At 66.7% G+C, this 11,261-nt stretch overlaps 2 protein-coding genes across 3 annotated transcripts; one reads left to right on the forward strand and one right to left on the reverse strand.

The window, feature by feature from the left end:
• Window positions 1–169: 169 nt before the first annotated feature.
• DRC4 (dynein regulatory complex subunit 4) lies at window positions 170–7,484 on the reverse strand. The gene is made up of 12 exons (XM_074839383.1): window positions 7,420–7,484; window positions 7,089–7,148; window positions 6,469–6,561; window positions 4,900–5,097; window positions 4,550–4,756; window positions 4,171–4,225; window positions 3,283–3,488; window positions 2,899–3,066; window positions 2,494–2,580; window positions 1,502–1,711; window positions 531–596; window positions 170–394 (listed from the first exon to the last, which is right to left on the reverse strand). The coding sequence occupies exons 2-12, from the start codon at window positions 7,089–7,091 to the stop codon at window positions 257–259; spliced, it is 1,431 nt and encodes a 476-aa protein (XP_074695484.1). The 5' UTR covers window positions 7,092–7,148; window positions 7,420–7,484; the 3' UTR covers window positions 170–256.
• Window positions 7,485–7,517: 33 nt separating this feature from the next.
• Window positions 7,518–11,040, forward strand: DBNDD1 (dysbindin domain containing 1). 2 transcript variants are annotated; one of them, XM_074839390.1, is made up of 5 exons: window positions 7,518–7,637; window positions 8,591–8,704; window positions 9,599–9,745; window positions 10,331–10,471; window positions 10,545–11,040. In XM_074839390.1, exons 2-5 carry the CDS (start codon window positions 8,656–8,658, stop codon window positions 10,703–10,705), a joined length of 498 nt encoding a protein of 165 aa, XP_074695491.1. In that variant the 5' UTR covers window positions 7,518–7,637; window positions 8,591–8,655; the 3' UTR covers window positions 10,706–11,040. The 2 variants fall into 2 exon arrangements, with proteins under 2 accessions (XP_074695491.1, XP_074695492.1); XM_074839391.1 differs by having other exon boundaries at window positions 7,540–7,637; window positions 8,595–8,704.
• Window positions 11,041–11,261: the final 221 nt, after the last annotated feature.

Consider the following 11,261-nt stretch of genomic DNA (forward strand, 5'->3'; position numbering starts at 1 on the left):
AATCTTCACTGGGGGGAAGCGCACGCATGGGGAAAGGAGGGGGGGTGGGGGCCCCAGCTGCGGCTTGGAGCCTTTGCGCTAGCACCGCTCGGAGCTGACCCCGCTGGCAGGAGCGGGGGGCTGCTGCGGAGGAAAAAGGGAGGAGAAAGAAGGTCCCCTGAGTCCTGGGGAAGGCGCAAGGGGGGCTGTTTAATGGCAGGGGGTACGGTTTAATGGTGTGGGGGCACAGTCCTGCTCCCGGCCCGGGCAGGGGGTGTCAGGTGGGCACCGCGACAAGGCCGGCAGGACCCTGCCCCAGTGCAGGGTTGGCCACGGGCTGGAAGCCCAGGTTGTCCAGGGGGATCCCAAAAGCCGTCAGTTTTGCCTCAAACGTCCGCAGCATGTCGTTGTGTGCCTGCAGGAGAAGCGTCCCAGGGTCACCCCAAAGCCCAGAGGCTCCTCGCACCCCCTTGGCCGGGAAGGGGACACCCCAAAATGCCCATCCTTCGCTGGGCGACGCGGGGAAGCGGCAGCCTGGGCTTTTCCCTCACCTTGCAGACTCGGGCCAGCTGGAGCTGCAGGTCCTTGATGGCTTCGTTCTTGGAATTGAGCAGGTCCTGTGGAGGGAGAGACGGCGCGTCAGCGGCAATGCACACGGAGGAGCCGGCCCCGGGTTCAAGCGGAGGCAGCTGGCGGCAGGGCCTGGCCACCACGTTGTCCCCTTTTGGAGCCAGCCAGTCCCCGGGCAGAGGCGAGGGACAGGGACCTCCCGGGACGCCAGCACAACCCTGCCATCACCGTCTGCCCCCGCCGCAGCACCTGCTCCGGCTGCGCCGCCCCGCCGCCGCGGCACCGGTGGAATTACAGGGAGAGCAGCTCCCCGGAGGCGCCTCAGCCAGGCTGGGATCCCGGCAGCTGCCAGGGAGCTCAACGCTGTCGCGCCTTCCTGGGAATGTGTTTTTCTTCCCGGGAATGCGTTTTTCCTTCCCGTTATGGTGGCACCTGCTCCAAGGTGACGCCGTCCGACGGCCCCAGGGCAGCCTGGCAAGGGGGTGGCTGCGGCGGTATGAGGGGACTTGGAGGGGGGACAGGCTGGCGCAGGGACGTCCCTGGCGTCTCCACCCGACCCGAAGCAAGTGCTGCTTCTCCGGTTACGGCTGCGGCAGGACTGTGGGACCCCCAGCCTCCACGCCGAGGCTTTCCACAGACATTTTTAGCACGGCGGAGCCCCAGGGAGCCCGTCTGCACGGGGTTCACCGGCTGCGACTCCCCATGACCCATCCCCAGCCTGGGGCCATTCTCCTCGAAATGGGCTCCATCAGCGCCAAATTGCGACACCCACACACTCCGCTCTCGAGGGAGAGCCAGAGGGCCCCTGCGGCACCGCCCGTGGCCCCGGGAACACCGGGAACAAGCGATGTGGCAGCTACAGCCACGTCGGATGGGCACTCGGGGTCTGCGTTCACCCCAAAGCTGCCTCTGCCCCCCTTCAAGTCTGGCGCCCCGTGGCAGCACACGGTACCTCCAGCTTGTGCGAGACCAAGGAGAGGGCACCCGGGTCGAGGTTGGAGGCTGCAAAGACCTCGCTGAGCTCCACCTCCTTCTTCTCCAGGACGCCCAGGAGTCCTTTCAGCTTGCGCTCCAGGAGCAGGTTCTTGAACCCTGTCTTCTGCTGCACCTCGTTAATGGCTTTGGTGAACTTTTGATAGAGCTCATCTCGCTCCGCCTGCACCTGCACCCCAAAACAGCGCGTCGTCATGTCGCCCTGGGGGCCCCCCCGGCAGCAGGACGGGCACAATTTGAGACCTCGGAGAGGGCCCCGCGGCACACGGGGGTCTCTCCTGGCCTCCTCGCAGCTGGCAGGAGTCCCTGGCTCACAGCTAGTTAATAAGTGTCCTAATTAGGGCACAGTCTCTCCTCCACAACCTATTTCTGAGCGCACTGAATATGTTGCTGCCTTAATGATGGATTGTTAACGAGGCCTCAGATCAATGTTCATCTTCCCGGGGATTTCTACGAATTGCAAATGAGCGTTGCTCTTGCCTCAACGGATTTATCTGGGTTAGCTGAGGGTGGGGGAGAGGCTGAGCCTGGGAGAACTCAGTCAACAGGACTCATCCTGAGCCCCCCCCACTTTTCCCCTGGCACAGCAAGAGCGGGGAGCGACCCCCAAACGCCGGCAGAAGGAGGGAGCAAGCTCCAGATGGGGATGGTGCCCCCCGGCTCTGCCCCGCAGCCGCCGGCGCCGCCTGGGAAGGGAAGGGAAGGGACCGCCGGAGCGTGAGCGATCGCTTAGCAAAGTCCAAGGCCAGGCCTGTCTGCTGACCGTGGGAGACGCCAAAGCTGGGAGAAGCTTTGTTGGAAGCAGCGGTTATCGCACGGCTCCAGATTAGAGCTTTGGAAAGCCCTCAGCTAAGCCCAGACTCTCTGCCAAGCCCCCATGTGCAGTCCTCTGCGGAGGGGACAGGGTTTGGAGAGGGAAAGGGTATGCCCAACCCCACCTGCAGCTCTCACCTTACTGAACCTCTGCTCCAGCACTTCGTGTTCCCACTGGAGATCCTTCAGTTCTTTCTGGGTGACTTTCAGACGGGCTTTTGTGTTCTGCAAGCAGGAAGGGACAGTTAAAGAGCATGGGTTTCTCTGGGAGGCGTGGGGGATATGTTCTGGCAAGGGGGGAGAGCGACCAGCGAAGAGATACGGGTGAGAAAAAACAGGCAGCACCCACCCCAACCCCCCTACTCTGGTTTCTCACTGCCAGGGTCCCATCTGAGATCTTGCAAACACGCAGCGAAGCTGGAAAGGACTCGAAGGATTTTGCTCAGCGGTTTGGCCAAGCCGAGCGGCAGAGGTTACCGCCAAGTGACCCCCTCCAGGAAAAGAGCCCGGGTGACTGGGGAAAGGGGAGTGCTGGCCACTCACCGTCAGGGCCTCCCTGTCCTTGTCGGCATGGGCCAGCTTCTTCTGCAGCTCTGAGACCTGCTCCTGGGCCTGCTGCAGGGGCTCCTTCAGCTGCTTGTTCTGGAACAGCACGTCCGCCTTCTCCTTTTCCAAGTGAGTCTCCCTCTTCTTCATCTCCTCTGTCTGCTCCTGTTCTTGGGAGGACGAGGGGCAACTCCTGGGGGCTGCCGAGATCCTCCCACACCCTCCAGACACCCCTCGGCTACTGGCCCAGCAAGACACATCGAGAGCTTTGCTGATGTGACAGTACAACCCTCAGGAGACCAGCAGCACCTGCACCGCCACCCGGGAACTGGCTGGATTTGGGTGAAATCCTCACAGAACCGGTCCCAGGCCAGGCAGTACCTTCAGCAAGTTGATGAGTGCCAGGTTTTTGAGGGTGATATCGTTGTAGTAGTTCTTGATGTCACTGAAGGCCTTCTCGTGGTTCCTCATCAGCTCGCCGATCTGGCTGTTCTTCCTCTCCTCCACCTCGTGGATCTCGGTCTTCCTCCGCAAGTCAAGGTCATCCCGCAGCGCTTGCATCTTCTTGGTGTACTTGGCCTCGATCTCTGGGGCAGAGCACAGGGGGCTGAGTCAGGACGTTGCGGGGGACCCTCCGTGATGCACCCCAGCTCCATTAGCCAGCGCCTGCCCGGCGTGTGCCACCGCGGCATCGCTTGAGGACAAGACGCCCATTAGCAGCGTCACCGCAGCCGCCACCAGCGTGGGGAGCAGTGAGGCCGGGACCACAGGGAGCCCAGAAATAGCACCCTGGGAAAGGGGGCGCGGAAACGCTCCGTCAGCCCCTCCTGAGAACATGGAAGGGCCCCTGAGGTGGATGCTGGAGCGAGGGCTCTGCAAGGGCTCCTGCAGCCAGCACAGCCCTCAGCCTGGGGAAGCACGGCCGGGCAGCTGCGCTCCAGGATGGGGGAAAACTGGCCAGAACTGGGGGAAAACTGGGGCAGAACTGGGGGGAAAACCAGGGGCAGAACTGGGGGCGAAATCCAGGGGCAGGACTTGAGGGGGGGGAAATGGGGGCAGAACGGGGTGTGGCGGGGGGGGGAACGGGGCAGAACTGAGGGAAAACTGGCCAGAATCAGGGGAAAACCAGACAGAATCGAGGAAAAAACGGGCCCATTTCTGCTGGAGGCTCTGCTAAGGAGCCTGGCAGCGCAGCAGCGCCCGGAGGAGCCTTCCCCGGTGCCACACTGACAATGGGAGTTCACGCAGGGCCCACACAAACATCCTGACCTTTCACTTGTCTCTCGAAGTCCTTGTGCAGCCGGGTGATCTCCTGCTCTTGTTCCTGTTCGGGAGAAGCTACGCGTCAGAGGCAGACAACCCCATCCCGAGGGATTCCCTCCCGCTCCCTGGGAAAGGCTCCAATCCCATGTTATCTCATGGCTTCTCCAGCTGCTCTCGCAGTGGGAGAGGGGTTTCACAGGAGCTGCCCCAGCAAGTCCCTCCTCCCCATTCCTGCGCTGAATTTCTGGTGCCTCTGAGCCCCTCGGTTACCGGTGTCTGCGGGTAAACCCCATCCCACCCCACGCAGAGCCAGGGAAGCACCCAGCTCCCGCTCACACACTGGGGCTGGGAGGGCTCAGCCACGCGTCCCCAGCCCAGCACGTACCAGGCGTGTGTTTTTCACCACCATCTCGCTGGCCAGCTCCTGCTCCTTCAGCTCCACTTTCAGGGAGCGCATTTCCTTCCGCAGATCCATCTCCTGGGCCCAGTGATCCTCCTCGGCCCTCTTCATGGAGAGGGTGCCCTCTGCCTTCAGCTCGGTGAGGTTTTCCTGGTGTTCATACAACAAGTGCTTCACCTTCTGCTTGTAAACCTAAAGACAAGCCACAGACAGGGTGAGGGGCTTCAACAGGACTGAGACTTGCATCCCGCTCAGCTTCTCCTCCTCAGAGCTGCCCGAGGCTCTCCCGGAGCTTGGGGCACTCACACCACCCTCCCAGCCTTCTCCTCTCTCACCTTGATCTCCACTTGATGCCGCTCCTCCGCCTCCTCCATCTCCCGGTCCTTGTTCCGCAGCTCTGCCCTCTTCTCCTCCAGCTGCCGCCGGGTGATCTCCCAGAAGGTGTGAATCTTGTCACGCTCTAGCTGGAAATAGTTGCGCTCTTCCCGTTCCCGGTCCAGCTCCTCCCGGAGACGCATGATGTGCTTCTCCAGCTGCAAAATCGAGAGGAAGAGTCAGGTAGGGGGAAGAGGAGGCCTCGGGCAACACATGCAAGACACTCATGCAAGCCGCGTCGCAAACCTGGCAGGACACAGTGGCTGTTACTGGGACAGAGAAGCGCAGGAGCCCTAACACTCCCTGGACCTGACAGAACCCTCAGCCTCTGGAAAACAAGTAACAAAGCCTTGTCCTGCTGTAAGCAGCCCGGGCTCAGGTACTATGTCCGGCAACACCATTCTCAGGTGCTTAAATACCACTGAACTGTAGAATTGTTTAGGTTGGAAAAGACTCTTATGATCAGTGAGCCCAACTGTTAACCCAACACTGCCAAATCCACCACTAAACCACATCCCTGCGTGCCACATCCACACGTCTCTTAAATACCCCAGGGATGGCGACTCAACCCCTTCCCTGGGCAGCTTGTTCCAGCGCTTGACAACCCTTTTTCCTAATAGCCAATCTAAACCTCCCCTGGTGCAACTTGAGGCCGTTACCTCTCATCTTATCGTTTGTTACCTGGGAGAAGACACCAACCCCCAGCTCGCTACAACCTTCTTTCAGGTAGTCGTAGAGAGAGAGAAAGTCTCTCCTGCGCCTCCTTTTCTCCAGGTTAAACACCCCCAGTTCCCTCAGCTGCTCCTCACAGAAATTGTGCTCCAGACCCTTCACCAGCTTCGTTGTCCTTCTCTGGATGCGCTCCAGCACCTCAATGTCTTTCTTGCAGTATGGAGCCCAAAACTGAAGCCAGCATTCAATCAATTCAAACGATCCCTGCCCTATTTCTGCTGGCCACTCTACTTCTGATACAAACCAGGATGCTCTTGGCCTTCTTGGCCACCTGGGCACGCTGCTTGCACTGAGATGTTCAAGAACTGTAACCCAGGAGCGAGGTCCCCAGGCCAGGGCCATCTCCTCCTCGGTTTGTAGGGCACCCAGAAAACCAAGCAGGACTTGGAGCGACTGAGGGGCAGTGGCTGCACCTTCCGCATCTGCCTGTCCTCCCCGTGCCCCAGCAGCAACAGGACTGAGAGCGCAGCAGGCTGCACTCATGGAGCTCCAGGCTGAGCCGTCAGCCGGCCGAGCAGGCTGCTGGGGTTACAGAGAAGACAGGGAGGGCACAAAGCTGGGGAGCAGAAAGTCACAGACCAGCAGAAGGAGGATGGGATGAGGGGGGCTGTGAGAACCACCCGCCACAGCCCAGCTGGGCGTCAGGCAGCGAAATGAACCCCGGCTGCTTGTCTCTGTCACCCTCTGCCACCTGTTGTCCCCAGAGCCAGGCGCTGAGCAGGGGTCCCATGCACCGTTCTTGCAAGTATCAACGTCCTCCTGCCCGGGGGTGGGCTGGGAGATGAGGAATCTCTCACCTGCTCCTTGCTCATCTCCTGCGGGGCCGAGGCATCCACCACTGCTGGAGCTTTGCTCCCTTTCCCTTTCTTTTCGACTTTCTTTTTGGGTGCCTAAAGAAAGAAAGCAAACCATGTGAGGTGCGCCTGTGGCTTGGGGGCCAGGAGGAAGCCGTGCTGCTCAGAGCCCCTGCACCGGCCCAGGCCACACAGTGTGCGGGCCCTCACGGCGGGGCCACTGCGGGGAGGAGGCCGGGGAGTCCCGAGGGGGCCAGACTCCCCGGGAAGACCCCGGAGACCCTCAGGACAGCCGTAGCTCACACCCAGCACTGCCGGCTCAGCCCCGCAGTGAAGCCCCCAGGCACAAAAACCACCGTAACGCCTCAGGACGTCACCGTAGCGCTGTGCACGGCGCCAGGGCCGGGCCAGCCCGCCCCGACCGGGCCAGGCCGCACCGGGCCGGACCAGGCCGCACCGGGCCGGACCCCCGCACCCCGCGGGCTCCCTCCCCAAGGGCGTCCCGGGCGCCGCCGCCCTCCCCGCCAGCTCCAGGGGACCCTTCAGCAGCCGGCCGGGAGCCCCCCAGCCCGCCCCAGGGCTCTCTCATCGCCTCCCGGTCCCGGTCCCGGCCCAGCTCTCACCATGGCGGCCACCGCCGGCGCCACCGTCTCCAGGCAACGGGCGGGCGGATCTCGCGAGAGCTGCGCGGCGGCCGGACACGCCCCTTAGCAACGCCAGGCCCCTCCCCTGTTGTCAGGGCGGGGCCTCCCGGGGGCGGGGCGACGGGCGTGTCCCTCCGCCAAGCCCCGCCCCCCCCCCGTGCCCCGGCCCCCCCCGGCCCCGCAGCCGCACCCCCCGGTTCCCGTGTACCCCCTCCCGCCCGGGTTCCCGCTGCATCCCCATTCTGCCCCCCCCCCCCTCCCCCGGTACCCTCCCGCCGTCCCCCCCGCGCTCCCGGGTCCCTCTCCGCACCCCCCCGGTGTCCTCCGGTCCCCCGGGGCAGGCGGGGCCCGCGACGTCCCCGTGTCCCCCCACCAACCACCACCGGCCCCCGCCCCGCGCCGCCCCCAGCACCGCCCCCGCCGCGGCGGGCAGGACCGTGCGGGCTGCGGGCTGGCACCGGGCCCGCCCCGCCCAGCACCGGCCCCGGCACCGGCCCATGGAGGCTCCGGGAGCGGCCAGCACCGCAGGTGAGGGCGGGGGGAGTGAGAGGGCAGCGGGCGGGCGGGCAACGGACCGACGCGCCCATCACCGCGGCCCCGGGCCCGCAGCGGGCGGAACCGGGCCGGGCCCCGCGGGGCGGGAGGGGGGCGGGGGTGCACAGGGAGATGTAGGGCGGGGAGGGGGGGGGTGTGTGTGCAAGGGGGGGTGTGAGGGGGGGTGTGTGCGGGGGGGGGTGTGCGAGGGCGGGGGGGGGCGTGTTGGGGGGTGCCCGGCGGCAGGGGTGGGGGGGTCGGTGGGATGGGGGGGCCTGGGGAACGGGGCGAGGGGGGACAGCGCGGGGAGGGGGGGGTGCGTCTGCAGGCAGAGTCAGGGAGGGGGGTGTGGTGTGCAGCGGGGTGCCCACGGGACGTGGGGCTGCAGTGGGGTGCCCAGGGGGTGTGGGGGTGCAATGGGGTGCCCACAGCATGTGGGGGTACAGTGGGGCGCCCGCAGGACTTGGGGTGCCAGGCCAGGGTACGGGGTGCGTGGGGCAGGCTGAGGTGCGGGGGGGTGCCAGGCAGAGGGGGGGTGCTGGGGCAGACACCCCGGTTCAGGTGTGCTGGTGCCGGTGCAGCAGCGCCGAGGGATGGGGCGCTCGGGGACGGGGAGGTGGCCGTGCCGGTGGAGCTGGGGGGCACCCCGGTATCGGGGAGGGTGGGGGGACTGCAGCGGGGGGTCCTACCTGGTGACACAGGGGGGGCCAGGGCTCCCACGCACGCCTGTCCCTCCTGTGTGTGCCCCGCGCACGGTGGCAGCCCCGGCCGTGCCCTCCCGTAGCACCGGGCCCTTCTGGGGGACAACGGTGCCATCGGGCCAGCCACCGGCCAGGAGCGGGGTGACTGCCGGTGGGGTGGCCGGTACCGGGTGCTGCCCGGCTCTGCGGATTGACGTGAGTCAGCAGAGCGGCGGGAGCCCTGACGCCGGCCCCGCTCCCCGCCAGGCAGCCGGTGAGCCCAGGCCGGAGCGGTGTGGCGTGGCCGGCGGCGTGGCCAGCGCGGTGAGACCATGCAGGCGGAGGCCAGAGGGGATTTCTGCGGCAGGGACCAGCACCCCGGTGGGTGGGGGTTTGGGGGCGGGTTTCGGGGGGGGGAGAGTGGGGCCTGGAGGCTGCTGGTGGCAGGGGAGGACGCGCTCCATACGGTGACACCGCCGTCGCGTCACCCACCAGGACTGGGCACCGCGGTGGGGTGGGATGGGAGCAGGAGCAGGCAGCCCCTGTGTGTGTGTGTGTCCCCCCGGGAGCTCTTCCTGGCATTGGAGCGGGGTGGGGACCCCATTTCCCGGCCGGAGGGAAGGTGCCAGCAGCGTGGGGTGCCCGGTCCCACCCTGCGGGGTCAGGACGCGGCAAAGCTGATGTCGGGGCACCAGCGTCCTGCTGCTCTGTGTACCGGGAACAGGAACCAAACACCCCCCGAATGTCCCTTTCCCCATCCCGCCTCCTTTGGGTGGGGGGAACCCTGTCCCCTGCCCCGCTGCCACCATCCCGGGGGGAAGGAGGAGATGCCCGTCCCTGTGCCATCGTGCCCGGCAGCGCGGTGACAGCAGGGCCCGGTGGCATGTGGTGCCACCAGCTTCATCCTGCCCCAGCACCGGGTGGACTGGGGGCCTGGGCATGGTGCTGCCACGACCACGGGCTGTGCCACGACCGTGGGCGCCTCGGTCCCCCCGGCTCTTGCCGGGAGACAAACCGCCCCTTGTCTGGGCTCCGGCACAGGCCGCGCTTTTGTCTCGCCGACACAAAGGGGCTGCGCGGGGCGGGGGGGTGCAGGGCTGCCGGCTGCTGGCACGGGGGTCTGGGACCTGGGCAGCTCTGCCTGTCCCCCCCCCCCGGGCCCTCCCGGGGAGTCCCGTTGCCCTCATCCCCCTCAGCCGGGATAACCCCGAGGGGGCTGGTGGGGTCCCTGGGAGGGAGCTGCTGTCACCGACGTGGCAGGTGCTGGTATCGCAGAGCTCGGCAAGGAGACGCTGGTCCCGGAGCGCCCAGCAGGGACCCCCACCCATGGGCCGGCCCAGGAGACCCCTGGAGTCCCCGCGGAGGAGCAGGGTGGCATCCCGATCCCCAGCGCCGGCCTGCTGCAGGTCACCGAGCGCAGACGTGAGTGTGGCCCTGTGCGGGTGGCCCCTGCCTCTCCCCTCGCGTCCCCTGCCTGCCCACAGCATCTCCTGCCTTCCCTCAGGGTCCCTGCCAGCCCCTAGAGTCCCCTGCCTGTCCCCTCACATCCCCTGCCAGCCCCTGGGGTCTCCTGCCTGCCCACAGCATCTCCTGCCTGTTCCTGGGGTCCCCTGCATGTTTCTGGGGTCCCCTCCCTACCCACAGCATCTCCTGCCTTCCCTCAGGATCCCTGCAAGCCCCGGAGGTCTCCTGCCTGTCCCCTCGCATCCCCTGCCAGCCCCTGGGGTCTCTTGCCTGTGCCCTGGCATCTCCTGCCCGCCCACAGCATCTCCTGCCTGTCCCTGGGGTCCCCCAGCATCTCCACAGGCAGGGTCTCCCCTCACATCCCCTGCCTGTCCCCAGGCTCCCTGCCTGCCCTTAGCACCCCCTGCCACCCCCCAACTGGTCACTGCCCCCGCCGAGCCCCTCGTGTCCCCCCTCCCCGGCTCCCCCCACGCACCCGGCAGCCTCCCGGGGCGCCCAGCCCGCTGCTCGCAGCCCATCCCCGGGGCGTCGCGTCGCCCGCAGAGCCCCTGAGCAGCGTCTCCTCGCTGGAGGTGCACTTCGACCTGCTGGACCTGACGGAGCTGACCGACATGTCGGACCAAGAACTGGCCGAGGTTTTTGCCGACTCCGACGAGGAGAACGCGGCCGGAGAATCGCCCAGCGGTGAGCGAGCGCCCGCCCGCCCGTTCCGTCCGTCCATCCGTCCAGCAAGGCCCTGAGCCGTCTGTCCCCGCAGGGCTGCAGCCGCAGGCGGTGCCGCGGGCCGGGTACCTGCGCTCGCCCTCCTGGACCCGAGCGCGGGAGCAGGGTCGGGAGAAGAAGCACCTCAGCGACCCGGAGCTGCCGCCGGGACCCCCGGATGCCTTCTTGCCCGCCGAGCGGCCACGGGAGCCCTAGGGCCTGCCCCGGCCCGGGGGGGACGGACGTAGGGACACGCCAGGGGACGGACGGGGGGGGACAGGCCGGTGTCAGTCGCTTCCCTTCATCCCCGGTACCGTTGGAGCCCGTCCCCGCCGCCGGCCGGGGCACAGGACTGGTGTGTGGGGGGCACAGGCAGCCCCCAGGCCAAAGCTGGTGGCCTGGAGCCCCCCCCCCGGATTGTGGGGAAGGGGCAACCGGCTCCCCCACCCTCCCCTGGGGCTACCCGGAGCAGTGGCTGGGGGGGGGCCAGTGCCGGTGCCCACCTGGTTCTCATGTAGCAGCGCCGTGTTTCGGTAAAACCGAGCGACCCACCACTGCCTCTGCCCGTCTCCGTCACCGCGGGGTAGGGGGAACTGGAGTTGGGGGGGTGGGATATGGGGAACCCCATGGTGGGGGGGACCGGGGGGAGCCTGGCTGTGGCCTGGGAGACCAGGGATGGCCTCACCGATGACATCACGCCATGCGAACGCTGACATCCCCCCCCCAGCGCCACAAGCGGTCCGCCCCCCCCCCCCCCCCGTGTCCACCCCCC

This window comes from Strix aluco, chromosome 14, assembly GCF_031877795.1.
Source record: "Strix aluco isolate bStrAlu1 chromosome 14, bStrAlu1.hap1, whole genome shotgun sequence".
Classification (NCBI taxonomy): Eukaryota; Metazoa; Chordata; class Aves; order Strigiformes; family Strigidae; genus Strix; species Strix aluco.

Bases quoted from the DNA above. Each gene is read 5' to 3' on its own strand.
- DRC4 (XM_074839383.1), bottom strand. The intron at 4,226-4,549 runs GTACGTGCTGGG...TCTCCCGAACAG, and splicing joins TGGTGAAAAACACACGCCTG to GAACAAGAGCAGGAGATCAC. The intron at 2,581-2,898 runs GTGAGTGGCCAG...TCCTGCTTGCAG, and splicing joins AGGACAGGGAGGCCCTGACG to AACACAAAAGCCCGTCTGAA.
- DBNDD1 (XM_074839390.1), top strand. From the start codon at position 8,656: ATGCAGGCGGAGGCCAGAGGGGATTTCTGCGGCAGGGACCAGCACCCC. The intron at 8,705-9,598 runs GTGGGTGGGGGT...CTGGTATCGCAG, and splicing joins CGGCAGGGACCAGCACCCCG to AGCTCGGCAAGGAGACGCTG. The intron at 10,472-10,544 runs GTGAGCGAGCGC...CTGTCCCCGCAG, and splicing joins GGCCGGAGAATCGCCCAGCG to GGCTGCAGCCGCAGGCGGTG.